The following is a 27936-nucleotide window of genomic DNA, read 5'->3' as shown; positions in this document are numbered from 1 at the left end:
GCGCGCGGGGCGGGGGCCGGTCTCCCCCGGCCGCTCCGTGACTAAATAAGGCCGATGGCGCGGCGCGCACCGGGCGGGTAGAGCGGGGGGGGGCCCGGCCCCGCCGCCCCCTCCGGGCCCCCCCGGGCCCCCCGGGCCCCCCGCGGCCCCGCTCCGGGCGGGCGGGGTCCGCGCCCGACGGCCCCGGGCCGGGGAGGGCCCCCCCGCCCCCCGGGCCCCCCGGAGCGCCGCCGTCCTTGGCTCAAGGGCAGCGGGACCCCCCGCGGCGCGGGGCCCCCCCCCCCCCGGGCCCCCCCGGCCCCCCCGCCCCCGCCGGCGCTGCCCATGGGCCCGGCGCGATGCCGGTGCGGCGGGGGCACGTCGCCCCCCAGAACACCTTCCTGGACACCATCATCCGCAAGTTCGAGGGGCAGAGTGAGTGGGGCCCTGGGGGGCACCGGGGCCGGGGGGGGCACCCGGGAGGGGCGGGGCCGGGGGAACCGGGGGTGGGAGGGCCGGGGCGGCGGGGACCGGGGATGGGGGCATTAGGGGACACTGGGGGGACCCGGGATGGGGAGGACCAGGGAGACGGTAGTCTCAGGTGGGTTTGGGGTGACTGGGGACAAGCCCAGCTCGAGGAGAGGGGGGACACTGCCCACCCTGGCCCCCAGAAGCCCCTGGAACTCCCCAGCAGCCCCCAGCCCCGGGTGGGTTTGAGGTGATGGGGAGAAGCCTAAGTGGGGGGGACCGCCTGCCCCGGCTCCCAGCAGCCCACAGCTCAGGGGTTCCCCCAGTCCCCGAGGGGTGATGGAGACCCTGCCCCCGGCTCAGGCTGCTGTGGGACTGGGGGTCCCACCTGGCCCATGGCCCCCCCAGCCCGCTGCCCAGCCACAGGTGCAGGGAGATGAGGGGGACATGTGGGAATGGAGGGTCTGGGGGTCCCCAGCATCTATTGGGGCTCAGGCCCTGAGCATCCCCCTGGGGACAGGGCAGTGACGGGGCAATGCTGCCCCACGGGCCAGGCTGGGGGGTGGGGGACAGGCTGTGGCTGGGGGGTCTGGCCTGGCTGAGGCCCTGCCTTTGGGGTGGGGGTCCCCATGGTAGTTGTGTCCTTGAGGGGTCTCTGCAGATTTGGGGGTCCCCGTGGTGATGAGGTCCCTGCAGTGCCGGGTGCCGTGGGCTCCTTGTAGTGGTGGGATCCCTGCAGTTCTGGGGTCCCTGTTGTGGGGTCCCCATTATATGAGGTCCCTGCGGTTCTGGGGTCTCTATTGTGGGGTCCCCATTATATGAGGTCCCTGCAGTTCTGGGGTCTCTATTGTGGGGTCCCTGCTGTGATGAGGTGCTGCCATTGTGGGGTCCCCATGAGGACGACGTCCCTGCAGTGCTGGGAGTCCCTGAGTGCTCATGGCAGTGGGGTCCTTGAGGGGTCCCTACAGTGTTTTGAGTCCCTGGGTCCCTGCAATTGTGGGGTCCCAGGTCCCAGTGGGGGTGAGTGTCCCTGTGGTTATGGGGTCCCCACAGTTCTGGGGTCCCCATGGTGGTGGTGCCATCAGCTTAGGGAGTCCCTGGGGAGGAGGGGGGGCAACTCACAGGGTGTTTGGTCCTGAGGAGCCCAGAGCCACGGATGGACGGATGGACGGGTGGGCTGCCAGGCTGGGGGTGCTCCATCCTGACCCCCCGTGTCCCCTCTCCCCCCAGGCCGCAAGTTCATCATCGGGAACGCGCGGGTGGAGAACTGCGCCGTGATCTACTGCAACGAGGGGTTCTGCCGGCTCTGCGGGTACTCGCGGGCCGAGGTGATGCAGCAGCCCAGCACCTGCGACTTCCTGCACGGGCCCCGCACCCAGCGCCGCGCGGCCGCGCAGATCGCACAGGCCCTGCTGGGGGCCGAGGAGCGCAAGGTGGAGATCTGCTTCTACCGCAAGGACGGTACGGACCCGGCACGGGGACAGCCGGGGATGGAGCCGGCACGGGGACAGCCGGGGATGGAGCCGGGCACGGGGACAGCCGGGGATGGAGCCGGGCACGGGGACAGCCGGGGATGGAGCCGGGCACGGGGACAGCCGGGGATGGAGCCGGGCACGGGGACAGCCGGGGATGGAGCCGGGCACGGGGACAGCCGGGGATGGGGGGCCGTGCTGGGGACACCACGTGTGGGAGCGCGACGTGCGGATCTGTTCTATTGCAGGGACGGTACGGACTGCCCTGGGGGCTGTGCCGGGCACGGGGGGACGGCAGGCACGGGGCAGACCTGCACCGTGCCCATCCAGCACCTGCCAATGCCATGGGTGGCACGAGGTGTTGGCACAGGTGGGAGCCTGGCACTTGTGGCTCCTGAGGGACACCGGTAGCTCCCGAGGGGCTGTGACACCCCCGGGGGTCCGCAGTGCTCCCCAGTACCACGATGGCTTCCGGCAGGGTGGGAGCCTGGCACTGGTGGCAGCTCTCGAGGGGCACTGGCACCCCAGGGCTCTGCAGCCCTCCCCAGTGCCACAGTGGCTCCCAGCCAGGGAGCCAGGTGGGGTCCCAGGAAGTCGTGTGCTGTGGGGCTGGGGCTGTGGGGTGGGAGCAGCGTGCAGTGCCCCCCCGCAGAGGGGTGACAGGCTGTGTGGGGGCACCGTGTCACCTGGGCCAGGGACAAGGGCACGGGAGTGGCGGGGGCTGAGCCGGTGTCGAGTGTCACATTTCCACCGTCCTTCTGGGGTGGGCGTGGGGTCACCGGACAGAGTGACGTCCCAGGCTCCCCGTGCCAGGGGGTGGATGCTGTGACCCCCAGAGCCCAGGCCAGGGCTGGCACCCCGCGTTGGCGGTGCCGGCGCTGCCCCTCACCATGGCCTCGTGCCAGCGCCATGTGTCCCAGCTCTGGGCACGCGGCCCTAGTTCCGGTGCCGGAGTAAACAAAGCTGGTGCCAGCTGCCGGCGTGGCCACGGCACCATGGGAGCCATGGTGGCTCTGGGGGCCCTGATGGGGCTGGGCTGGGGCGGGGGGTGCTGCTCCCGGCCCTGGGACCCCCACCTTGCCACCACGGCACTGCCTGGCACACCTGGCACGCCCCGGTGCCCTTTGGACTGCGTGTGCCGGGGGCTGTGGGGCACAGGTGGCATGTGAGTGCCCCCCCACACCCTGTGCCGAGCCCTCATTAGGGTGGCACTAATCACCCTAGTGGTGCCACCAGCCGTGCCAGGCATGGGGATGGGGCTCATGCTCCTGCCTGGGGCCTTCTTGGGGTTCCCAGCATGCCCAGCTGTGCCTCCCGAGGGGTGTGGGGATCCCACCCCCTGCCAGGCCTCGGGTGCTGCTATTGGGCCCATGGGGACGTGTGATGGGGGTCCTGGGGGTGCTCTGCGGCCCCCCACCATGACTGCCCTCCTTGGGGACCGGCTGCCCTGTGGGACAGGGGGTGGGACCCCCTGGCAGTGTGTGACCCCTGGATCTGGGGTGTCGTGCACCCACAGACAGGAGCCTGGAGACTGTTTTGGTGGGTCTTGGCCCTGGGAGCTGTGGTGGTGCCACCATGGGTGCCCCTCTCCATGACACAATGCCAGTGCCACCTGCCACTGTGGGGCTGGCTTGTGGGAGGTCTCATGGGGTCCCATTGCTGCCCCTCACTGCACTGAGACACCCCCCACCCCCGGCACGGCAGGCAGGGATCCTATTGCCGATGGCTCCGGCCTCGTGGCTGGGCTGTGGCATTCCCGGTGCTCCCGGTGCTCCCCGTGCCGCTGCCACCCCACGAGTGCCCCTGGAGTCGTGCTGACCCCCACCCCCGCCCCGCATCCCCCCATCCCGAGCCCCCGGCAGGTCCCGGTCCCCGGTGCCGTGGCAGAGCCGTGGCGGGGCTGTGGAGCCGCCGCGTCGCCGCCGCTGCCGCAGCCATTCGTCTTCCCGACGTGTTGTTTATGGCGCCGGGGACGCCGGGAGGTCACGGCGCCCGCGGGGGACCCGTGTCCCCGTGGTGGCACCCGTGGGGCCTCGGGCTGCCCGGGCAGTGTCCCCAGGGAACGGGGAGGGGGCACGGCCCCCCAGTTGGTGCCGTGGCCTTTGGGGTCCCCCCGTGCGTGGCCCCGGTGTCGGCGCGGGGCGGGAGCGGCCGAGGGCACGGAGGAGCTGGAGCGGGGCTGTGTCACCGTGGCACGAGGTGGCACCTCTGGGCGTGGCCGTCCCCCCTGTGCCAGCGGGGTGTCCCTGTCCTGGCTGCACGTCTGGGGGTGCAGCTTGCAGTCCAGGCTACGTGTGGGGGGGTGCGGGGGGTGCAGAGTAGGGTGTAGGGATGGGGGTGCAGGTTGGGGGACTGCAGGGCTTCGGGGTGCAGGGGGGTCCCCCCACTTTGGGGGTCCCGGTGGTGCCCCCTGGCCGTTCCGGGCAGTGATGCAGGGGGTGCTAGGTGGAGGGTACAGGGTGGGTTTGGGGTGCAGCTCTGGAGGTGAGGGGTGCAGTTGGGGTGCAGGGGGGGGTCCCATTGCAGTGCGGTGTGTGTCCCTGCCACGGGGGTCCCCTCATTAGTCCTGCCATCACCCTCACCACGAGGGTCCCACTACTGATCCCCCCATCACCCCCCACCCCGCTGGCGCCCCCATAGCCCCCACCCTGGGCCACTCCCCTGTGGGCAGTGGGCCGGGGGGGCCAGAGTCCCTGGGCTCGGGGACTCGGGATTCCCGCGGGGGCGGATGAAGCCGACAGTGGCAGCAGCCACGTGTTGGTGCCACTAATTCCCCACGGCAGTGGCTCGGCCGGGACCCCGCGGTGGCCCGGGCCACCCTGTGCCACCCTGTGCTGGCCCCCGGCCCGCGGCCCCACGTGCAGCAGGGAATCCCCCCGCCGCGGGCACAGGGACACGGTGCCAGCTGGCACCCGCCCTGCCAGGCTGCCGGGCCCGGCGCCAGCGGGGGGGGCGCAGAGGGAGGACAACACCGTGGGGGTGACCCGGTGCCGTCACCCGCGTGTGTCCCCCCGGGGTCCCCTTGGGGTGAGGGGCGCGGGAGGGGGCAGGATGCCCCCCCATCCCCATCACACAGAGATTACCCCGGGCTGCCCTGACCGCCCCGGCCCCCCTCCAGCTGTGGCACCGGATTAACGCCACAGCTGTTAACGACTTCTGAGCGGCTTAACCCGGCCCCACACCCCCAGAGCCCCCCCGGGCCCCGCCTCCCCCGCATGGCCCTGCCCGCAGCGTTTGGGGGGGGTGGGGACCACCCCCACCCTCCTCTGCCCTCCCGTGCCTCAGTCTCCCCCCGTGGTGCAGCTGCAGGGGGGGCTGAGTCAGGATGGGGGGGCAGGACGGGGTGCCCCCCAGGACGGAGTGGCCCCGAGGATGGGGTGCCCCTCAGGATGGGGTGCCCCCAGGAGTGGGGGGGGGGGCAGGAGAGGGTGCCTAGATGGTTTGGGGGCCAGGAGTAGGTGCCCAGCAGGGACAGGGGTTGCCCAGCAGAGTGGGGGGCAGGAGCGGGTGTGCAGGAGGGGCAGGGGAGTGTCCCCCAGTATGCGGGGGGGGGCAGGCAGGGGTGCCCCCTAGGGGGGTGCTGTTCCCCCGTGTCACTGACCCCCCCTCCCCGCAGGCAGCTCCTTCCCGTGCCTGGTGGACGTGGTGCCGGTGAAGAACGAGGATGGCGCCGTCATCATGTTCATCCTCAACTTCGAGGCCGTGAGGGAGCCCGAGCCGGGGGAGGGCCCAGCCCCCAGCACCAACCACTGGGTCACCCCGGCCCCCTGGGGCCCCGCAGGTACAGGGGACAGAGACACCAACCCCTGGGTCACCCCCCTCTCCTGGGTCCCCACAGGGGGGGAAGGGGCCTGTGTCACCCCAGGTCCTGCTGCCCCCATGTCCCAGGGGACAGGGCACTGTAGGGCTCGTGGTGAGGGCAGAGGGTGCCTCGCTGCTGCTGGACAGCACTGCTGGGGTTGAGGCAAAACCCTGACCCAGACCCCGACCCCGACCCTGACCCCCACCCTGTCCTTTCCCACCAGGGCACAGCCAGTTCCCGTGGCTGAAGCAGCACCACGGGGAGGGGATTGGAGCTGGACCCTGACCCCAGCCCTGACCCCGACCTGTCCTTCCCCCAGGGCGCAGCCGGTCCCTGCGGCTGAAGCTGCTGGCGCTCACGGGCAGCCGCCAGTCGCTGCCGCCGGAGCCGCCGGACGTGGTGGTGGTGGACCCGGGGGTGGTGGACCCGGGGGTCACGGACCCGGGGGCGGTGGACCCGCTGGTCATGGACCCGGCCCTGCCGGGCAGCGACTCGGGCCCCGAGGATGCCTCGTCCTCGCTGGAGCCCGGGGCCGGGGACCGTGCCGAGGACGAGGCGGCGCTGATGGGGGACCCCGAGCCGCCGGTGACACAGTCGTCCCCGCGGGCCGAGCGCCTGGCGCTGGCCTTCGCCAACCACAGCCTGGCCCGGAGCCGGTCCCGGGAGCGCCGGTCCCGGGAGAGCCTCCGCAGCCTGCGCCGGGCGTCGTCCGTGGATGACATCGAGGCCATGAAGGGTGACGGGGACAAGCGCTGCCACAGCCGCCACACCAGCGCCAGCGCCGGCCTGCACCGCGGCTCCAGCACCGGTACGGCCCCGCCGGCACAGGGCACGCTCCTTGGGGCTGGGCACGCTGGGGCAGCCACAGCCAGAGACCCTGGTGACCCCCATGGACCCCACGGCAGTGCCCGAGCGCTGGCAAGGGGCTGGAACTCCCCATCACCCCTGGGACCCCCATCCTGCCTCCTGCAACCCCCCTATCACCATTGGAACCCCCCCAGCCCATCCTGCAGGCCCCCCCCACCCCCTCGGCCACATCGAGCCTCAGGAATCACCGTGGGAATCACCTTGTTGGCCCTGGAGCTCTTTAAGCTCATTAAGAGAAGGGACAATAATTATAATGATATTAAGGGTAACTGAGAGCAGCTCCACAGGTCCCGGGGGGGCCCCCCTTGCCCTGGAGCTCCCCACTCGCTTTACCTGCTGTGGGACCCCAACCCTGGGATCTGTGGGGAGCTGTGGGACCCCTGCCCCAGGAGCCTTGGGGAGCCGTGGGATGCACCCCGGGATCCAGGGTCCGTGTCCCCGCAGTGCCCTGCCCGCTGTGGGACCCCCAGGGGTGCGTGTCCCCGCGGGTGTCCGTGTCCCCCGTGACAGTGTCCCCTGGCAGGCGCAGTGGCCGCCGTGCGCAGTGCTCTGCTCAACTCCACGTCGGACTCGGACCTGGCGCGGTTCCGGGCCATCGGCCGCATCCCACAGATCACCCTCAACTTCGTGGACCTGCAGCCTGGGGGGCTCCTGGCCCCGCCCCCGGCCCCCCGCCCCATCATCGCCCCCACCAAGCTGCGCGACCGCACCCACAACGTCACCGAGAAGGTCACACAGGTAGGACCCCGGAGGGAACCCGCAGGTTGGGCGGTGCCAAGGTGACCAGGTGGTGCTGGAGGTGACCAGGTGCTGTGGTGGCCAGGGCATGCCAGAGGTGGCTGGTCAATGCCAGGGGGCCAGGGGGTGACAGAGGTTGACCAGGCAGTGACAGAGGTGACCAGGTGGTGCAGAGATGGCCAGGCAGTGACAGAGTATCTGAATGATGTTGGAGGTGGCCGGGCAGTGGTGACATGGCCAAGCAGTGCCATCCCCAGAGGGGATGGACAGTGCCAGAGGTGGCCAGGTGGTGCCAGAGGTGGCCAGGTGGTGCCAGAAGTGGCCAGGTGGTGCCAGAGGTGGCCAGGTGCTGCAGGAGGTGGCCGGGCAATGCCAAGGTGGGCGAGTGGTGCTGGGGGCATGACCGGAGCCCAGGGGATGCTCCAGCAGGAGCTGGAGCTCACTGGGAGGTGCTGGAGTGCAGTGGGAGGCAGTGGGAGTAGGTACTGGTGCCAAGGGCACCACTGGGTCCCTGGCGTGCCCCAGCCTTGGTGGGGCCAGAGGGGCCAGTGTGGCAGGATTAGAGGCCACTGTACCCCCACTCTGGCACTGAGTCCCTCAGAGAGACCGGCCAGGGGGGTTGTGGCTGCAGTGTTCTGGTGCCAGTGGGTGCCATGGTGGGGGTCATGTGGCTGGGACAGACCACCCAAGGTGCATCAGGTCCCTGGGGTCTCCCAGTGGGGCACAGGCGGCAGACACCCCCTGACCAGGGTACCCCTCACCCCAGTGCCATCCCTGCCCGGTGCAGGGCACCCCTCACCCCGGTGCCATCCCTGCCCGGTGCAGGGCACCCCTCAGCCCGGTGCCGTGCCTGCCCGGTGCAGGGCACCCCTCACCCCGGTGCCATCCCTGCCCGGTGCAGGGCACCCCTCAGCCCGGTGCCGTGCCTGCCCGGTGCCGGGTGCTGGCGGCGGCCGCTAATCCGTGGCCCGTTGTGTAACCGCCATCTGCCACGGGAGCAGGAGGCGCCGCTTAATTACACCCTGATTGCCCCCCCGCTAATGAGCTGGGGGGGCCGGAGGGCTCCGGGGACCCCCGGGGGGCTGCACGGGGGGGGACCCGCCGCCTGTCCCTGAACCCCCCGCGCCAGGGCTGTCCCGGGGGCCCCCGGCAGCTGGCGTCGGACAGAACTGCCCCGGCGCATCTGCCCACGCCCCCTGGGCCCCCCCGAGCCCCCCCGGCCCCGCACCTGCCCGCACACGTGAGGGAGCCCCTGGGGGACCCCCGTTCCCGCCGGGAGCTCCCGGCCCTGCTGCCGGGGCTCCAGGTGCTCCTCGCGCCGGTGCTGGAGCAGCCGCGGGACCCTCGGTGGGGTGGGGGGACCCCTCTGGGGCGGAGAACCCCCTTCACTCCGCACCCCCCGGCGCCCCCCGTTCCTCACGGAGCCTCTCCGTGTCCTCGGCCGTGGTTAAATGCGCCGCCAGTGATGCCCCGGTCCCTCCTGCCCCCGCCGCCTCCACGAGGGGACACGGTCGCCGTCACCGGGGCGGGCTCTGCCCCCGGCACTGGGGAGGGGGTCTCGGGGTGCCCCGGCTGTGCTGGGGGGAGCACCCGGCATCTGCCCGGAATGGGATGGGGGTCCTCCCCGAGGTGGGCAGAGCCGAGGACAGGGACACGGGGGACGTGGGAGTGGGGGCATAGAGGTGTCCCTGGCTCGGGCACGGCGACCCCCGTCCGGTGGCAGCGGGGAACGGCGTGTCCCGGCAGCGGCACCGTGACTCACCCGCGGGGCTGGAGCCAAGCGCCCGGAAAGGTCACCACGCCCCGGGTGACAGTGACAGGGCCTGGCGTGGCCGGGGTGGCCGTGGCATCCCCATGGCTCAGGAACTCCTGGGGACCCCCGGCCCGTTCCGGCGGGGACCCCCGGCGGGGACAGGATGGGGCTGGGAGACCCCGGACCCACTCAGGGTGGTGGGCCTGCTGGTGCCACCAGGCGGGGGGTGTCACTGGCTGTCGGTGGCGGGCTGGGGACCCCGGGGACCCCCCGATCCCTCTGGCACCCACCGCGTGTGTGCGGACGCTGCCCCTCAGATCCCACTTGGGCCAGGCTGGGGGTGCCCGGGGGGGCCGCGCGGGCGCAGCCGTGGGGCACTGCCAGGGCTGGGCGGTGGCCGGGGACACCGGCGGCGTGCGGACATGGGGACACCAGGAGCCGTGAATCAGCCGAGGCTGCCACGGCCAGCTCAGCACCGCCGTCCCCGTCCCCGCCGTCCCCGTCCCCACCGTCCCCGTCCCCGTCCCCACCGTCCCCGTCCCCACCGTCCCCGTCCCCGCGCCACCGCTGACGGGGCGCGCGGGTCACGCGCTGGGGGATCCCTTGGGACGCGCGGGGCTGCAGGTGACATCTGGCAGTGGGGCAGGGGCTGGCCCTGGGGCAGGCAGGGGGCACAGCGGTTCCGGGCTACCCCCGTGCCCCGCCTCGCCCGGGCCAACCCCCGTCGTGCCTCAGTTTCCCCGCGGGGCCGTTCCCGGTCGCTCCCGGTCCCTCCCCCGGGGAGTGGCGGCGGCTGGAGCCGGGGAGGGGAGATCGGGGGGGGCCCGGCGGGGGCGGGCGGCGGGGAGGGCTCGGGGGGTCCCGCCCCGCTCCATCTGCCGCGCGCGGGGCCGGGGGCGGCGGGGGGGGGGCGCGGGGACCCCCGAGCGCGGCCATGGCCCCGGCGCGGCGAGACAGCGGCGACCGCTCCGACGGGGAGCGGCGGGACCGGGTCCGCAGGGCCGTCCGGGTGTCCAGCCTGGTGGCACAGGAGGTACGGGGGGATCCCGGGAGAAGGGCACCCGCGGTTCGTCGCGTTGCGCGTGGGCGCGGGGTCCCAGGGGTGTCCCCATGCCAGGATTGCAGGGATGGAGCAGGGGAGGCACCGGGGGTCGCGGCGGGCGGCTCTGGGGGTGCCGGGGGTTCCTGGGGGGTCTCTCTTGAGGGGGAAATGGGCTCCTGCGATTTGTCCTGCAGTGCGTGGGCGTGGGGTGCCGGGATTGTCCCTGTGGTGTCCCCACACTGGGATATGGGACACAAAGAGAGGGGGCACCGGGGTTTGTGGCAGGGGTGTTTTGGAGAGTTTGGGGGTCTCCCCCCGGCGGGAAAAGGGACCTGCATGCCACTCGTCCTGCCACGCGTGGGTGCCGGGGCTCAGGGATGTCGTCGGGCTGGGAGGGGGGACACTGAGCAGGGGGTGGCACCAGGAGTTGCAGCAGACGTCTCTGGAAGGCTGCGAGGGCATCTGGGGAGCCCGGGGGCTCCAGGGGGTCCCCACTGCTTGAGGAAGGGGGTCCCGTGGCTTGTCCTGCTGTGAGTGGGTGTGGGGTCCCAGGGATGCCCCCACACTAAGGGGGGGGGGGGCATCAGGGGTTGTGGTGAGTGTCTCTGGGGGTCTGGCAGGGTTTGGGGCTCTCCCAATGCCCCCCGGGGTTGGGGGGGCATCACCCACCCTGGGCCCCCCATGACCAGGGCTGGGGGGCATCACCCACTCGGAGCCCCCGTGTCCACCCAGTGCCACGACTGGGCCCAGTGCTGTGTCCAGCTGTGCCATGGTGGCCGTGGCTGTGGCGTGGGGAGGGCTGATGGCACGTGGCTGTTGTGGTCCCCACTATGTGCCCAGGTGGTCCCTTACATACCCAGGTGGTCCATGCCATGTCCCAGGTGATCCTCACTGTCTCCCTAGGTGGTCCCCACCGTGTCCCAGGTGGTCTCTGCCATGTCCCAGGTGGTCCTCGCTGTGTCCCAGGTGGTCCCATGGCCGTCCCCTCGCCAGTGGCCCGTGGCCGTGGGGCGGGTGTGGGTCAGTGCCAGCGTCACGGGGTGGGGGTCGGTGCTGGGGCGGGTGCACCGCCCTCTGGGACGTCACCCCCTCTCCTGGGGACGTCACCCCGTCAGAGGGCTCGTCCCCCACCCTGCCACGGGTGCCACCAGCAGCGGTGCCGCTGTCGCCGCCTGCCCAGGGCGGCCGCGTGTCCCCCGCGCCCATGTCGGGGGGTCCCGAGGGCACCGCGACGCCCCAGCTCAGCGACGTGAGTACCCCCAGAGCCACCCCCGGGGGACAGCGGGGCGGGGGGTCACCACAGTTGGGATGTCCCCAGTGTCAGAGGGTCCCCACAGCATTAGGGTGTCTGCACTGTTGGGGTGTCCCCTACACTGGGGTGTCCTTGGCATTTGGGTGTCCCCTGCATTGGGGTGTCCTCACCAGGGCCAGGTGTCACTGCAGCCAGGTGTCACCTGACCAGTGGTCAGTGCCAGTGGTGACCACGTTGGGTGGCACCTGCGGGGTCACGAGGTGTCGTGGGGGTCGGTGTCTGTCTGGCCGTGGGTGTCCCCAGGGTCTCCCCTGGCCCCCCCAGGGTCGGTGATGCAGGTGGGTGTTGGTGTTCGGGTGTGTGGGGTCCAGAGGGTCTGGGAACCTGCTGGGGCGGCTGGGTGGGTGCAAGGGCCTGTGTCAGTGCTGCTGTGGGGCACCTGGGCAGGTGTGGGGCACCTGCCAGGGCGAGTGTTGGGTGCCCATGTGGGTGTCGGGGGTCTCTGAATATTGGGTACCTGCTGGTGCAGGAGTTGGGGGGCTGTGGCTGTCGGGGACCTGCAGGTGCTGCTGTGGGGCACCTGGGCAGGTGTGGGGCACCTGGGCAGGTGGGGCACCTGCCAGTGCAGGTGTAGGTGTGGATGTTGAGGGTCCATGGGGCAAGTGTCAGGTACCGGGGCAGGTGTTGGGGGTCTGGTTTGGGGTCACCTGGCACAGTGGGTGTTGGGGGGTCCAGGGGGTCCCCACTGCGTCAGGGCCGGGCGGTTCTGCCGTGGGGGTGCCGGGGGGTGCTGGGGGGTGCCGGGGGTTGTTGGTGCCCTCGGGAGTGCCCCAGGAGGTGACAGGGGTGTGTCGTGCCCCGGGGGGGTAAATCAGGGTGCCGGGGGGGGTATGGCTGCCCCAGGGGGTGTCGGTGCCCCCCGTCCCCGCGCGGGGTGTGGGGGGTATTTGGGGTGCCCCGTGGGCGCGGGTGTCTGGGTCGCGGCAGGTGCGGTGCCGAGTGTCCCGGGGGGCGGGGGGTGTCGGTGCCACCGCAGGTGTCGGGGACGCGTCACCGGGGCGGGACGTGTCACCGCGTGTCGCCGAACGTGTCACCGGCGCCGCCGCATCTGTGTCACCGTGAGTGACGGGTGTCGGGGCGGGGGGAGCGCCGGGGGGGGGGAGTCAGGATGTCTCCGCGGATCGGCCCCGTCGTGACCCACGCACTGAGGGGGGGGTCCCACTTGTGTGGAGGGGTCCCCAGCCCCTCATCACGCACCCCTGAGCCCTGCGTGGCACGGGGGGGGCTGTCCCCGTGGCTGGGGACACGGGGGAGCTGGGGGCTGTCCCCAGACTAGGGGGGCTGGGGGCTGTCCCCACCTTGGTGGGCTGGGGGCTCCCCGGCTGGGGCTCGTGGGACGCTCAAGGGGTCCCCGGCTGTGTGTGCAGGGGGGTTGGCTCGGGGAGGGGTTACCAGGACTGTGCCCCCCCGGCTGTGCCCCCCGGGGGTGGCATGGGCCTGCCCTGAGGGGGTTAACCAAGTGCTGGGGTCGGGGGTGTGTTTGGGGGGCTGTGACTGGGTCGGGGTCCTGGTCCTTCTGCCCCCCCATCCAGCTGCCTGCAGGGCCAGAGGGTCCCCAAATGGGGGTCCCGGGGGGGTGTCCAGGTGGGATGTGGGCACCACCCCCCCACCTCACCCGCGGGGGCCCCATGGTTCAGGGAAGGGGCCGGTGGTGCACAGTGGGGGGGTCCCAGCTGGTCCGGGGTCTCCCTTGGTGCACGGCAGGACCCCCCCCACACCTCGAGGGCTTCTGCAGGCCCCGGGCCCCCCACTGTCGCCCCCCCGCCCTCCCCTTTGCCGCGGGCCGGGATTTGTCCCACTTTGCCGTGGCAGCTGCGATAAATTTAGCGGCAGGAGCGGCTGGTGGCTGGAGCCGCCCCCCGGCCCCCCCTCCCCGCTGTCCCCCCTGTCCCCCCCCGGCCCCCCTGCCCCCACTCACACCGCAGCCACCCGGCACAGCCACGGCCAAAGGGGCCCGGCGGCTCCGGGGTCGGGGTGTCCCCCCCCCTCCCCTTCCCTGCTGCCCCCCGGCACCCCACCCACACTCACACCATAGTTGGGGGGGCCACGAGGAGCTCTGGAGTTGGGGTGTCCCCCCGGCCCCCCGCGACACCCTCCCCTGCTGTCCCCCCTTCCCTCCCTGTCCCCACTCACGTGGCAGCCAAAGGGGCCATCTGGGGCTCCGGGATTGGGGTTTCTTCTGCAGGACACTCCCAGGGACTCCCCCAGCCCCCCCAGGGCCCCCCCTGCCATCTGGAGCCCGAGGGGCTGTGGCCCACGGTACCTGTTACCCCCCGTGTCCCCAGGGTCCCCTGACCTCACGTGACCCCGTGACACCTGCCACCCCCCTGGGGGGACATATTTGGGACACGTGGTGGGTGTTGGTGCTCAGCACCTCAGGAAAGGATGTGGGAACTGGGGCCACCCCCCAGACAGGCCACGCGTGGCCTCGTCCCTGCGTCACACGGCGCGTGGGACACGGTGGCAGCGGGGATCCCCCGCCTGGGGGGAGCGGGTGACGCAGGAGCTGCTGCGTGTCCCCGAGCTGTCACCCTGTGTCCCAGTGCTGTCATCACGTGTCACCGCATGTCCCAGCACCCTCACTGTGTGTCCCGGTGCCATCACCGCGTGTCCCTGGCACTGTGTGTCACTGTGTGTCCCAGTGCCATCACTGCATGTCACCGCGTGTCCCGGTGCCATCACCGCGTGTCCCTGGCACCGTGTGTCACTGTGTGTCCCGGTGCCATCACTGCATGTCACCGCATGTCCCGGTGCCATCACCACGTGTCCCTGGCACTGTGTGTCACTGTGTGTCCCGGTGCCATCACTGCATGTCACCGCGTGTCCCGGTGCCATCACCGCGTGTCCCTGGCACTGTGTGTCACTGCACACCCCGGTGCCATCACCTTTTGCCCCACTGCTGTCACCACATGTCCCGTTGTCACGCGGCTGTCCCCGCAGTGGCACGGCTGTACCCACTGCCCCCTGAGGCCACCGAGGCTCCTGGGGATGGAAGTGACACCCCCAGGGACATCCCCTGGCCCTGTGACCCAGGGAAGGGTGGTGGCAGCAGGGGACACGTTTGGGCTGAGCTGGCAGGACAGGAAGCGTGTCCTGACCCGTGGGCACCACGCAGGTGGGACATTTTCCTGGCATGTTCCTGGTGTGTTCCCGGCGTGTTCATAGCATGTTCGTGCCCCATGGCACCTGCTCCCCACCACGGGGCTGATCGTATCCCCTCCATGCCAGGCAGAGGTGTGGGCCGTTCCTGGCGTGTTCCTGGCGTGTTCCTGGTGTGGGTGTGCCCCGTGACACTGCTCCCTGCAGGGCTGGCTGTGTGCCCCCACCCTGGCGCAGGTGTGGGATGTCCCTGGCGCGTTCCTGACGTGTTCCCGCGATGTTTGTGGCGTGTGTGTGCCCCGTCACACCCTGCTCGCTGCCACGGGGCTGGCCTTGTCCCCCTCCGTGCCATTGGGGTGCCGGGGGGGGTTGTGACATGTCCCACCTCGAGCCACATCGCCCGTGGGCACCCCCAGCCTCGCCGGTGTCGCCGCCGTGTCACCGCCGCACGCTGACCCCTCCGGCGTGTCACCGCGTGTCACCGCGTGTCACCGCGTGTCACCGTGTGCCAGGGGGCCGACGGGGGGGCTGACGGGGGGGCCAGGGGGGGCAGCCCTGGCCGTGGCCGTGGCGGCGGCAGCGGAGCAGCCTGGGAAAAATTTCCGCCCCAATAATTCCTGTCGGCTCCGGCGGAGCGTGGCCGACGCGCGCCACACTGGGGTCCCTGCCACACCGGGGCCCTGCCACACTGGGGTCCCTGCCACACCGGGGTCCCTGCCACACCGGGGCCCTGCCACGCTGGGGGGCCCTGCCATGCCGTGGGACCCCACTGCCACTGAGGGCCCCCCCTGCCCCTGAGGGTCCCCGCTGCTGCCGGGGGTCCCTGGGCACTGCGATGGGCACAGGGCCGGGGCACGGGGGTCCCCGGTGCCCACGGGCCGGCGGGAGCTGACTCCCACTGCCCCCCGCCCCGAGGATGCTGCCCGCGCTCCTGCAGCTGCTCCAGGAGTTCCCGGGCACCCCCCCCGCGCCCCCCCGGTCCGGGCCCCCCCCCGGCCCCAGCTCCATGCCCGGGGTCCCCCTCTGTGGCACCTGCCTGGGGCTGCGCCGCGATGGCACCGGGCACGGACAGGAGGAGAAGGTACCGGTACCGCACCCCGGGGTCTGGCGTTGGGGGTGGGTGGTGCTGCACGGGGGGCACTGTGCCCACCGTGACCCGGCCGTGGCCACGCGAGGCTCGGGCTGCGTCCCCGGCGCTGGTCTGGGGAGGTTTGGGGCTTGCATAAAGCTCTGGCCCTGCATGACTGGGGATCCCCAGGAGACCCCCCCAGCTCCCCAGAGGTGCCCCCGGGGCTGGGGGGCCGATGGGGTGCAGGGTGACGGTGCCCGTTCCCTTCCCTGCAGTGCCACAGTGGGTGGGAGCCCCGTGGTGGGCGTGGGCGGGGGGGGGCAGAAGTGGGGTGAGGGGACCCCAGTGGGGAGCAGGGGACTGTGACCGCTGTGGGGCACAGGGCAGGGGGGCTGTGGGTCACCCCCTGTCATCTCTGCCCTGAGCCGTGGGGCTGCACATGGTGACAGTCTCTGTGGTGGCAGGGAGGGGAGGGACCCCCCCAGGGACCCCCCAGAATGCCCAGGGACCCCTGGGGTCACACCCAAAGGCTGTGCCAGGTGTCCTGCACAGGGAATGGGAGGCACAGGGGGTCTGTGCCCTCCAGTGGAGATGATGAGGGTGGCTGGGGGGGGATTTATGCTCTCCTGATGGAGATGCTGGGGGGGGTCTGTGCCCCCCCCCAGATGGAGATGTTGGGCATGGGGCAGGTTGAGGGGCACGGGGGGGGGCACAGGGTGAGGGGCACAGGACAGCGTCGTGTCTGTGGGTGTTTGGGGTGGGAAGTGCCCCGAAAGTGCCCCGACGGTGTCTGTGGGGCAGAAGGGGTTTGTGGGGTGACTCGGTGTTGGGGGGCCTTTGTCCCAGCTGTGCCCTCCAGCCATTCCCCTTCACCCCACATCACCCCTGTCAGGGCCCCCGTGCACCCCTTGTGACTCACACGGGGGTCCCTCTGCACTGGGGTCCCTCTGCGCCCCAGAGTTACAAAACTGTTCATTTTAACACCACCGTGCCCAATGTTGACCCAGCGTGGCCAAGGCCACCCCTGACCCACGTCTCCGAGTGCCACCTGTGCCTGGGCCGGGGAGCCGAGCCCTGTGGGGTGCCGGGGTGCAGCACTGACCCCCCGTGCCCCCCAGGTGCTGTCGCTGGGCGCCGACGTGCTCCCCGAGTACAAGCTGCAGGCGCCGCGCATCCACCGCTGGACCATCCTGCACTACAGCCCCTTCAAGGCGGTGTGGGACTGGCTGATCCTGCTGCTCGTCATCTACACGGCCATCTTCACGCCCTACTCGGCCGCCTTCCTGCTCAGCGACTCCGAGGAGGCCCAGCGGCACCACTGCGGCTACTCCTGCAGCCCCCTCAACGTGGTCGACCTCATCGTGGACATCATGTTCATCATCGACATCCTCATCAACTTCCGCACCACCTACGTCAACTCCAACGAGGAGGTGGTCAGCCACCCCGCCAAGATCGCCATCCACTACTTCAAGGGCTGGTTCCTCATCGACATGGTGGCCGCCATCCCCTTCGACCTGCTCATCTTCGGCTCCGGCTCCGAGGAGGTGACGGACGTGGGGACGTGGTGGCTCTGGCTGGGCCGTGCCCCGGCTGGGTGGTGCTGTTTTGGTGCTGGGGGTTGCGTTTGGAGGTCCTACCTGTGCCCCCAGGCCGGGGATGGGTGCCAGGTCCTCTGAGGGGCTGGTGCTTGGGGGTCCCACGTGTGCCCCCAGCCCAGGACACCCACACGACCCCTGTCCTGCTCTGCAAACCACCTTTGCTCTGGGCTGGGACACTGGGGGCACCTGCGGTTCTTGTGGAGAGGGGGGACAGGGATCCTGCTCTGGGGCAGGGACCCAGGGCACCCTTTGGCCTTCCAGGGATCTCTGGGGGTTCTTTGCCACCACTGTCCCCTTTCCTCCCTCTCCAGACCACCTTTGCCCTGGGGGGCACCTGAGGCTCCCTCTGTTGGAGAGAGACTTATAGAATGGAGGTGCCTGGCTGGGGCAGAGACCCCCGGTCTTTTGGTGGTTCTGTGGGGTGTCTCTCCACTGTTGTCCCCCCGGATGACGACACTGATGGGGCTGCTGGTGCAGATGGGATGGGCCCCCCTTCTGGGTGCCCATGGAGTATCTCTGCCCCACTAACCCCCTTTCCCCCCACACCCCTGAGATGGCGACTCTGATCGGGCTGCTGATGTGGGGAGAGGGGATGGGGGGCCGGAGGTGCCTGGCTTAGGTCAGGGACCCCCCTCGCCCTTCCGGGTGCCCGTGGGGTCTCTCCCCCCGCCGACCCCCCGTGCCCCCCCAGACGACGACGCTGATCGGGCTGCTGAAGACGGCGCGGCTGCTGCGGCTGGTGCGGGTGGCGCGGAAGCTGGACCGGTACTCGGAGTACGGGGCGGCCGTGCTCTTCCTGCTCATGTGCACCTTCGCCCTCATCGCCCACTGGCTCGCCTGCATCTGGTACGCCATCGGCAACGTGGAGGGGCAGAGCACGGGCTGGCTGCACGCCCTGGGCCAGCAGATCGGCAAGCCCCTCAACAGCAGCGACCCCCGGCGAGGGCCCTCCATCAAGGACAAGTACGTCACCGCCCTCTACTTCACCTTCAGCAGCCTCACCAGCGTCGGCTTCGGCAACGTGTCCCCCAACACCAACTCCGAGAAGATCTTCTCCATCTGCGTCATGTTGATTGGATGTGAGTGACCGGGGGGGTGACAGCACCTCTGGGGGGTGTGAGAGCACACCTGTACATGTGTGTGTGCACACCTGTGTGTGTGTGAGAGCACACCTGTACATGTGTGTGTGTGCACACCTGTGTGTGTGTGTGTGAGAGCACCTCTGGGGGGGTGTGAGAGCACACCTGTACATGTGTGTGTGCACACCTGTGTGTGTGTGTGTGACAGCACCTCTGAGGGGTGTGAGAGCACACCTGTACATGTGTGTGTGTGTGAGAGCACACCTGTACATGTGTGTGTGCACACCTGTGTGTGTGTGTGTGAGAGCACACCTGTACATGTGTGTGTGTGTGTGAGAGCACACCTGTACATGTGTGTGTGTGTGAGAGCACACCTGTACATGTGTGTGTGTGTGTGAGAGCACACCTGTACATGTGTGTGTGTGTGAGAGCACACCTGTACATGTGTGTGTGCACACCTGTGTGTGTGTGAGAGCACACCTGTACATGTGTGTGTGCACACCTGTGTGTGTGTGTGTGAGAGCACCTCTGGGGGGGTGTGAGAGCACACCTGCACGTGTGTATGTGTGCACCTCTGGGTGAGTGTGAGAGCACCTCTGGGTGTGTGTGTGTGAGAGAGCACACCTGTACATGTGTGTGTGCACACCTGTGTGTGTGTGTGTGTGTGAGAGCACACCTGTACATGTGTGTGTGCACACCTGTGTGTGTGAGAGCATCTCTGTGTGGGTGTCCAAACACAGCTGTACGTGTGTATGTGTGTGTGAGAGAGCACACCTGTATGTGTGTATGTACACACCTGTGTGTGTGTGTGTGTGTGAGAGCACACCTGTATGTGTGTATGTGCACACCTGTGTGTATGTGTGTGTGAGAGAGCACACCTGTATGTGTGTATGTACACACCTGTGTGTATGTGTGTGTGAGAGAGCACACCTGTATGTGTGTATGTGCACACCTGTGTGTGTGTGAGAGCACACCTGTGTGTGTGTGCATACCTGTACACGTGTGCACACCTGTGTGTGTGTGTGTGTGTGTGTGAGAGAGCACACCTGTGTGTGTGTGCATACCTGTACACGTGTGCACACCTGTGTGTGTGTGTGTGTGTGTGTGTGAGAGCACACCTGTGTGTGTGTGCATACCTGTACACGTGTGCACACCTGTGTGTGTGTGTGTGTGTGAGAGCACACCTGTGTGTGTGTGCATACCTGTACACGTGTGCACACCTGTGTGCGTGTGACACCTTCCCCGATGCTCCATCCGAGGGGACCGGGGCACCTCGGCCCGTCCACAGGTGACACACGTGGGTAGGATGTGGCTCTGCTGGGGCAGGAGGCTCCACAGAGGGATCTGGACAGGTGGGATCCCTGGGCTGGGGGCACCTGCATGAGGATCAGGCAGGCCAAGTGCCAGGTCCTGCTCTGGGGTCACACCAGCCCCATGGAACACTCCAGATGTGGGGCAGAGTGGCTGGAAAGGTGGAAAAACCCTGGAGGTGCTGGTGACAGAGGCTGGACATGAGCCCAGGTGGGCAAGAGTGGGCACCTGGCTTGTGTCACCATGGTGTGACCAGGACAGTGACCATCTCCTGTGCTGGGCACCACCTGGAATCCTGGGGGCAGCTCTGGGCCCCTCACAACAGGACACTGAGGGGCTGGAGCGTGTGCAGGGAAGGGAAGGGAGCTGGGAAGGGGCTGGAGCAGCAGGAGCGGCTGAGGGAGCTGGGGGGGCTCAGCCTGGAGAAAAGGAGGCTCAGGGAGGACCTTCTGGCTCTGCAACCCCTGACAGGAGGGGGGAGCCGGGGGGGTCGGGCTCTGCTGCCAGGGAACAAGGGACAGGAGGAGAGGGAACGGCCTCAGGCTGTGCCAGGGGAGGGTCAGGTTGGATATTGGGGAAATTTCTTCCCTGAAACAGCTGCCCAGCCCTGGCACAGCTGCCCAGGGCAGGGGTGGAGTCCCATCCCTGGAGGGATTTCAAAGCCCTGTGGATGTGGCACTTGGGGACATGGTCAGTGCTGGTGGGTGGGTGGGCTCGGGGGTCTGAGAAGTCCTTTGGTGACGGGGACCCCGGTGACTCTGAGCAACCCCCACGACAATGGGGACCCCCGTGGTGATGAGGAGTCCCATGACAATGTGGACCCCAGTGACAGTGGGCACCCTGGTGATGATGGGGACCCTCACAGTGATGGGGACCCTCACAATGATGGGGATCCCGTGATGGTGGGGAGCCCTGTGGTGATGGGGACCACTGTGACGATGGGCACCCCCCTGTGCTGATGGGCACTCCTGTGACAAAGGGGACTCTGTGATGGTGGCACCCCCCATGATGATGGGGATCCCCAATGGCAATGGGCACCCCGTGCTGATAGAGACCCCTATGACATTGGGCACCCCCCATGATGATGAGCATCCTGTGGTGACAATGGGGATCCCGTGGTGACAATGGGGATCCCGTGGTGACAATGGGGATCCTGTGGTGACAATGGGGATCCTGTGGTGACAATGGGGATCCTGTGGTGATGGGAGCCCTGGGTGACAATGGGGATCCCGTGGTGACAATGGGGATCCCGTGGTGATGGGAGCCCTGGGTGACAATGGGGATCCCGTGGTGACAATGGGGATCCCGTGGTGATGGGAGCCCTGGGTGACAATGGGGATCCCGTGGTGACAATGGGGATCCCGTGGTGATGGGAGCCCTGGGTGACAATGGGCCTCCCCATGACAATGGGCACCCCTGCGATGATGAAGACCCCCATGCCAACAGGTACCCCGAGCCTCAGCCCTGGCAGCAGTGAGGGGGGGGCGGTTTGGAGGCGTTTGGGGGTGCAGAGCCCCCCCAACCTGCCCCTTCCCCAGCACTGATGTAATCCAGGGTCTTTGGGAACGTGTCTGCATCATCCAGCGCCCGGGGACACGGGGACCCCGGGGGTGGCAGTGGAGGGTGGGGGGCGTTGGGGCACGGCCCCCCCTGACGTGCCCCCTCCCCAGCGCTGATGTACGCCAGCATCTTCGGGAACGTGTCGGCCATCATCCAGCGGCTGTACTCGGGCACGGCGCGGTACCACACGCAGATGCTGCGCGTCCGCGAGTTCATCCGCTTCCACCAGATCCCCAACCCGCTGCGCCAGCGCCTCGAGGAGTATTTCCAGCACGCCTGGTCCTACACCAACGGCATCGACATGAACGCGGTGAGACCCCCGGGACCCCAAAACCCGCCACGGACCCCTGGAACCCACCGCAGCCCCCCCAAACCCCCACGGCCCTCCAGGACCCCCAAAACCCGCCACGGACCCCTGGAACCCACCACAGCCCCCCCAAACCCCCACGGCCCTCCAGGACCCCCAAAACCTACCACGGACCCCCATAACCCACCTCAGCCCCCCCAAACCCCCACGGCCCTCCAGGACCCCCAAAACCTGCCACGGACCCTGGAACCCACCTCAGCCCCCCAACCCCCCACGGCCCTCCAGGACCCCCAAAACCTGCCACGGACCCCCATAACCCACCTCAGCCCCCCAAACCCCCACGGTCCTCCAGGACCCCCAAAACCTGCCCTGGACTCCCGTAACCTATTGCACCCCCTCCAAGCCCCCATGGCTCCCCAGGACCCCCAGATCCCACCGTGGACCCCCATAACCCACTGCATCCCCCCCAAACTCCCATGGCCTCCCAACCCCCCCACTCCTCGACAAGTATTTCCAGCACTTCTGGTCCTACACCAGCAGCTTCAATGTGAACGTGGTGAGACCCCCGGGACCCCTTGGGACCCCCAAAAGGACCCCTAAACCCCCCCATGGTGCCCTGGCCCCCCACTCCTCAAGGAGTATTTCCAGCACACCTGGTCCTGCACTAACGACATTGACATGAATGCAGTGAGACCCCTCAAAACCCACAGGCCCCCAAAACCTCCATGGGACCCCTAAAACCCCCCATGGCCCTCAGACCCCCACTCCTCAGGGAGTGCTTCCAGCAGTCCTGGTCCTGCAGCCATGGCATCAACATGAACATGGTGAGACCCCTGGGACCCCCCAAACCCAGCAGGGCCCCCCAGCACCCCCCGCAGTCCCCTGGCCCCTCGCTCCTCGAGCTCTCCAGCACGCCCGGCCCTACAGCAGTGGTCCTGTCATGAATGCAGTGAACCCCCCCCGGACACCCCTGCAGACCCCCAAAACTTCCTGGGGACCCCTAAAATCCCCCATGACCCTCAGCCCCCCATTGCTCGGGAAGTGCTTCCAGCAGTCCTGGTCCTGGACCAACAGCATCCCCATGAACGTGGTGACCTCCTCTCCAAACCCTCTGTGCCCCTGACCCCTGTGCCCCCCCGACCCCTGTGCCCCCCCAGGTGCTGAAGGGGTTCCCCGAGTGCCTGCAGGCCGACATCTGCCTGCACCTGAACCGCAGCCTGCTGCAGAACTGTGCCCCGTTCCGGGGGGCCACCAAGGGCTGCCTGCGGGCGCTGGCCATGAAGTTCAAGACCACTCACGCGCCCCCCGGGGACACGCTGGTGCACGCGGGGGACGTGCTCACCGCGCTCTACTTCATCTCCCGCGGCTCCATCGAGATCCTGCGCGGGGACGTCGTCGTCGCCATCCTGGGTGAGACCCCGACGCGGCCCGGGGGTCCCGCGGTGTCCCCTGGGTGTCCCCGGGGCAGCCACTGTGTTCAGGGGCCCCCAGTGCTGGGTGCCCCCAGGGTGAGCCCCCACCTCCCGGGCACCTCACAGTGCCCCGTGGGGGACCCTCTGTGGCCTGGGGTCCCCCAGTGCCCCATGAGGCATTTGCCCAATCCTGGAGAACCCCCAGTGCCCCTCGGGGAACCCCCTTGCGTTGTGGGGTCCCACAGTGCCCCGTGGGTGACACCCCCGCCTCCCAAGGACTCCCCCAGTACCCCGTGGGATGGCCCCCTGCCTCCCCAAATGCTTCCTAGGGTCCCCCCAGCCCTTAGTGCCCCTTGTGTGACACCCCACCTCCTGGGGACCCCCCACTGCCCCCCATAGCCCCCCGGTCCTGTGCACAGCCCGAGTGTCCCCATGGTGACACCTAGGCTGCCAGGGACCCCCTGTGCTGGAGGCACCCCAGGGTGACCTCCCGCCTCTGGGGACCCCCCAGTACCTCTGAGATAACCCCTCACCTCCTGGGGTCCCCCCAGCCCGGGGTACAGCCCCAGTGACCCCCCAGTGCTGGACACAACCCCGGTGCCCCCCGGGTGACCCACAGTGCTGGGGGCAACCCATGTTGACCCTGCTCGTCCTGGTGAACCCCCATTGTCCTGGGGTGACCCTCCACCTCCCAGGGTGTCCCCCCTCTCGGGGACCCCCCAGTGCCCCTCCTGCCCCCCCAGGTAAGACCAACAGCCGGGGCAGTGCCGGGACCTGCTGAACCCCCGAGCCCCTGGGATCCCCCCCAGCACCCACTAGGTGCTCCTCCAGTGACCACCCCTTCTCGGGGACCCCAGAGTCACCCCTGCCCTTCTCGGGACCCCCCAGAGACCCCCCCCTTTCCCGGGGTGCCCCGCCAGGCCCAAACCCCTTTGGGGAGCTGCTGCACCCGCGTGTGTGGCTGGGACAGCCCGAGCACCCCCTGAGCCCCCGGGACCCCCCAGCCCCGCGGACCCCCCCAGTCACTTCCCGGGCCCTCCCCCCGCCCCCAGGTAAGAACGACACCTTCGGGGAGCCGCTGCACCTCCACGCGCGCCCGGGGAAGTCCCGGGCGGACGTGCGGGCACTCACCTACTGCGACCTGCACAAGATCCTGCGCGAGGACCTGCTCGAGGTGCTCGACATGTACCCCGAGTTCTCCGACCGCTTCTGGGGCACCCTCGAGATCACCTTCAACCTGCGCGACGTGAGGGGGGCCCGGGGGGGCGGGGGGGGCAGGTGGGGGGGTCCTGAGCAAGTCATGGGGTCCTGAGCCGGCTGGAGTGTCCAAGTAAACTGGGGGTTCCTGAGAAAGTTGGGGGGTCCTGAACAAAGAAGGGGGCTCCAAGGAAGCTGGTGGGGGTCCTGAGCAAACCAGGAGGTCCTGAGCAAGTGTGGGGGGGGGGTCCTGAGCAAGTTAGAGGGGGCTGAGCAATCTGGGGGATCTCGGGTGATCTGGGGGTCCTGAGCAAGCCTGAGGACTCTGAGCAACCCCTGGGGGGTCCTGAGCAAACTGGGGGGCTCCTGACAAAGCGGGGGGGTCCCGCAGCCCCCCGACGGTGCCCCCTTGTCCCCGCAGACCAACATGATCCCCGGCTCCCCGGGCAGTGACGAGCTGGACGGCGGCTTCTCCCGGCTCCGGCGCCGCAAACTGTCCTTCCGCCGGCGCCCCGACAAAGGTGGGGGGTCGGGGGGGCCGGGCGGGCGCCGGGACCCCAGGGGTGACCCCAGGGGTGACCCCAGGGGTGACCCCAGGGTCACCGGGCCCCCGGCCCTGACCCCACCTGTCCCCCGCAGACGCCCCCAGTCCCGAGAAGCCCCGGGCGCTGCGGGAGGGCAATGGGGGGGGTCAGGCCCCCGGCGCCCCCCGAGGCCCGGCCGATTGGGACCCCCCCAGCCCCTCCAGCTGCGGCTCCAGCGATGAGGAGGAGCCCCCCGCGCCCCCCCCGGGGGCCACCGCGCTGTCCCCTTTCCGCAGTGCCCCCCCGGCCCCCCCCGAGCCCGAGGAGCGCGAGGGCAGCGACATGTGCAACCCCCTCTCAGGTGGGTCGGGGGGCTCGGGGTGGGGCGGAGGGTCCCCCGTTCCTTCCCTCCCTGCTCGGGGTCCTGCAGGCTCCACACAGACCCCGGCACCCCCGGGGGTGGGGGTCCCGCATTCCTCCCCTCCTCACTGGGGGTTCTGCAGACACTCCCCAAAATCCCAAACCCGCCCTCCCCCAGCACCTGCCCCTGCACCCCCTCAGAAGGGCATGGGGGGGCCCATGGGGGGGAGGGGGGCAATCCTCCCCTCCCTCTTTAAGGCTCTACAGCCCCTCCCAAAAGCCCCCACACCCTCTCCCCACCTCCCCATCCTTCTCCCAGTCCCCCTTAAGCGTCCCACCCCATTCACCCCAAACCACCCCCCCCACCTTTTCCAGGCGCCTTCTCGGGGGTCTCCAACATCTTCAGTTTTTGGGGTGACACCCGGGCCCGCCAGTACCAGGAGCTCCCCCGTTGTTCCCACGGGGCCCCCCCAAATCCCAGCCCGTCTCTGACCCGCCGCCAGCGCTCCGACCTGGAATCCCGCTTGGATCTGCTCCAAAAACAGCTCAACAGGTAATTTTGGGGGTTCAGGTGTGACCTGAGGGGGGTTTTAGGGCAGTGAGACCCCAAGGGAGCCCCCCGACCATCCCCAAAGGGGTCTGGGGAACCCCGAGTGCAAGGGGAGGAATGAGGGACCCCCACCCCTACCCGAGCCCTCTGACACACCTTGAGGGGGTACAGGGGTGCAGGGGGAGGTGCTGCGGGTCCGGGGGGCTGGGGGAGGGATGGGGTTGGGGGGGCTGGAGTTTTGGGGGGTCTGTAGAGCCCTGAGTGAGGAGGGGGGGAATGGGGGATCCCCACCCCGTCCTGAGGTGCCTAAACCACCTGGTGGGACGGAGGGTGCCCCCCCCAGGGGTGCAGGGGCAGGTGCTGGGCAGGTCTGGGGATTCTGGGGGGCTGGGGGAGGGCTGGGGTTGGGGGTCCCACGTCTCGTCCCGGCCTGGCCACGCTCCCCCATGGCCATTCCAGGCTGGAATCCAGGCTGAGCACGGACATCTCGTCCATCGTGCACCTGCTGCAGCGCCAGGTGTTGGTGCCCCCCGCCTACAGCACCGTGACCTCCCCCCACCAGCCCCCCCCGGGGCCGCTGCAGCCCCCCCTGCCCATCACCCCCCTCCGGCCGCTCGCTCAGGTGAGGGACCCCGGGTTGGGGGGCACCTGCTTTGGGGGGATCCCACTGTCCCAGTCTCTGTGGGTTGGGGTCACCCCTGAGCCCCCACAGATTTGGGGTGTACCCCTTCCTGTGCCCCACCACTCCGATCCCCACTGCTGTGGGTGGGCCCTGTGCTGGGTTGGGGGGACGCCCTAAATCCCTGGTGCTGAGTGGGGAACACCCCAAGTCCCCAGACTTGGGACAAACCCCCTCCTGTGCCCATCACCGTGTTTCCAGCCCTTCTGTGGGTTGGGGTCACCCACCGGGGGGCCCGGTGCTGGGGGGGGGATATCCGGAGTTCCTGGTGCCGGGTGTGGGTCCCCCGATCGAACCCCCCCTACTCTCCCCCTCCCCGGTGCCGGCAGGTCCCGCCCCCCCCGCGTGCCCCGGACCCCCCCGACGTGGTGCTGCTGCTGGAGCCGCCCCCCCCTCGGCGCCGTTCGCTGCCCGGGGCGCTGCCCCCCCCCGCGGGGACCCCCCCGGGGACCCCCCCGCTCCAGAGACACTGCTCCGACCCCGGCAGCTAATGGGAGCGCCGGGGCACGGCGGGACCCCGGAGCCACGGGACCCCCGACCCCGGAAAGTGGCACCCCCGGAGCCCTCGGACCCCAGGACCTGGGACCCCTGGAATCCTCGGGCCCCGGCACGTGAGACCCCCAAAGCCCAGGACGTGGGACCCCCGGAGCCACGGGACCCCCAGATTCCGGAATGTGGGACCCCCAGCCCCGGCACCCCTGGACACCATGGCCTGGGACCCCTGGAGTCACAGGATCCCTGCCCCTGGAACGTGGGACCCCCGGAGCCCCGGAGCCCTGGGACCCCCGACCCTGGAACATTGGGACCTCCACAGTCCTCAGACCCCCACACCCTGGGACCTGGGACCCCTGGAAGTCCCGGCCCCCGGCGTGTGGGATCCATGGAGCCGCAGGACCCCTGAGCCCAGCATGTGGGACCCCCAACGCCCAGGACGTGGGACCTCCAGAGCCCTGGGACCCCCGACCCTGGAACGTGGGACCCCCACACCCTGGGACGTGGAACTCCCCTGTCCCGGGAGCTGGGACCCCCGGAGCCGTGGAGCCGTGGGACTTCTGGAGCCAAGGGACCCCCGGAGCCCCCACCCCTGGGCCCTGACCTGCCGGGGGGCTCCGGCCACTGCCCCCCACGGACACTGCCCCAGTGCCGGCGGGGGGGTTCGCACCCCGGGGACCCCCCGCTCTCCGGCCCCCCCGGGGTCCCCCTGCCCCGGACTGCCGGACTCTGCTGCTCTTCCTGCTCCTCCTTCCAGACCCCCCGGGCCGGGGGGTGGGGGGTGTGCACAGCTGTGTCCCCGTGTCCTGTCCCCAGGACCTCACGTGTGTGTCGGGGGGTCCCGCCGTGCCGGGACACGTGTGTCGCCCCCCCATCCGTGTGTCTGTGTGTCCCTGCCATGTGCCCCCCCGTGCCCCCCTGCCGGGCCCCCCGCACATGTGTGTGAGCACCGGCAGGCTCGGGGGGGTCCGTGTGTGTCCCCCCGCGTGTCCCCCCCGCGTGTCCCCGTCCGTGTCCCGGCTGGGGGGGTGGGGGCACGCGTGTGCCCTCCCCGCCTGGCTGCGTGTCCCCTTGGAGCCCCCTGGGACCCCCCGAGCCCCCCGGGCGCTCCCCCCGCACAGCCGGGTGTCACATCGTGGGCACCCCACGCACAGGGAGGGGGACACGGGGCGGGGGGGCTGCCACCCCATAGCGTGTGCCGTGTTTGTCCCGTGTCACCCCTGCATGTCACCCCCGCCGTAGGTGTCCCCAATAAATGGACAGAGA

General features: G+C 69.8%; 1 protein-coding gene across 2 annotated transcripts; it reads left to right on the top strand.

The window, feature by feature from the left end:
• Positions 1–66: 66 nt before the first annotated feature.
• On the top strand, positions 67–27936 carry KCNH2 (potassium voltage-gated channel subfamily H member 2). Of its 2 annotated transcripts, XM_039390378.1 has the most exons (16): positions 161–414; positions 1678–1908; positions 5536–5700; positions 6041–6529; positions 7112–7326; positions 16720–17145; positions 17891–18045; positions 18193–18278; positions 21260–21459; positions 22614–22866; positions 23921–24114; positions 24487–24586; positions 24705–24950; positions 25325–25502; positions 25959–26121; positions 26508–27936. In XM_039390378.1, exons 1-16 carry the CDS (start codon positions 339–341, stop codon positions 26667–26669), a joined length of 3339 nt encoding a protein of 1112 aa, XP_039246312.1. In that variant the 5' UTR covers positions 161–338; the 3' UTR covers positions 26670–27936. The 2 variants fall into 2 exon arrangements, with proteins under 2 accessions (XP_039246313.1, XP_039246312.1); XM_039390379.1 differs by having other exon boundaries at positions 67–414; positions 17891–18278.

This window comes from Pipra filicauda, unplaced genomic scaffold (assembly GCF_003945595.2).
Source record: "Pipra filicauda isolate LSUMZ 115617 unplaced genomic scaffold, ASM394559v2 scaffold819_size74158_pilon, whole genome shotgun sequence".
Classification (NCBI taxonomy): domain Eukaryota; kingdom Metazoa; phylum Chordata; class Aves; order Passeriformes; family Pipridae; genus Pipra; species Pipra filicauda.
This window is presented reverse-complemented; position numbering and strand designations above follow the sequence as displayed.

What these genes read in the sequence shown, in the direction of transcription:
- KCNH2 (XM_039390379.1), top strand. Translation starts at nt 339, where the DNA reads ATGCCGGTGCGGCGGGGGCACGTCGCCCCCCAGAACACCTTCCTGGAC. An exon ending in GGCCCCCTGGGGCCCCGCAG is followed by an intron (nt 5,701 to 6,040) that starts GTACAGGGGACA and finishes TCCTTCCCCCAG; the next exon opens with GGCGCAGCCGGTCCCTGCGG. An exon ending in CTCCAAAAACAGCTCAACAG is followed by an intron (nt 25,503 to 25,958) that starts GTAATTTTGGGG and finishes TGGCCATTCCAG; the next exon opens with GCTGGAATCCAGGCTGAGCA.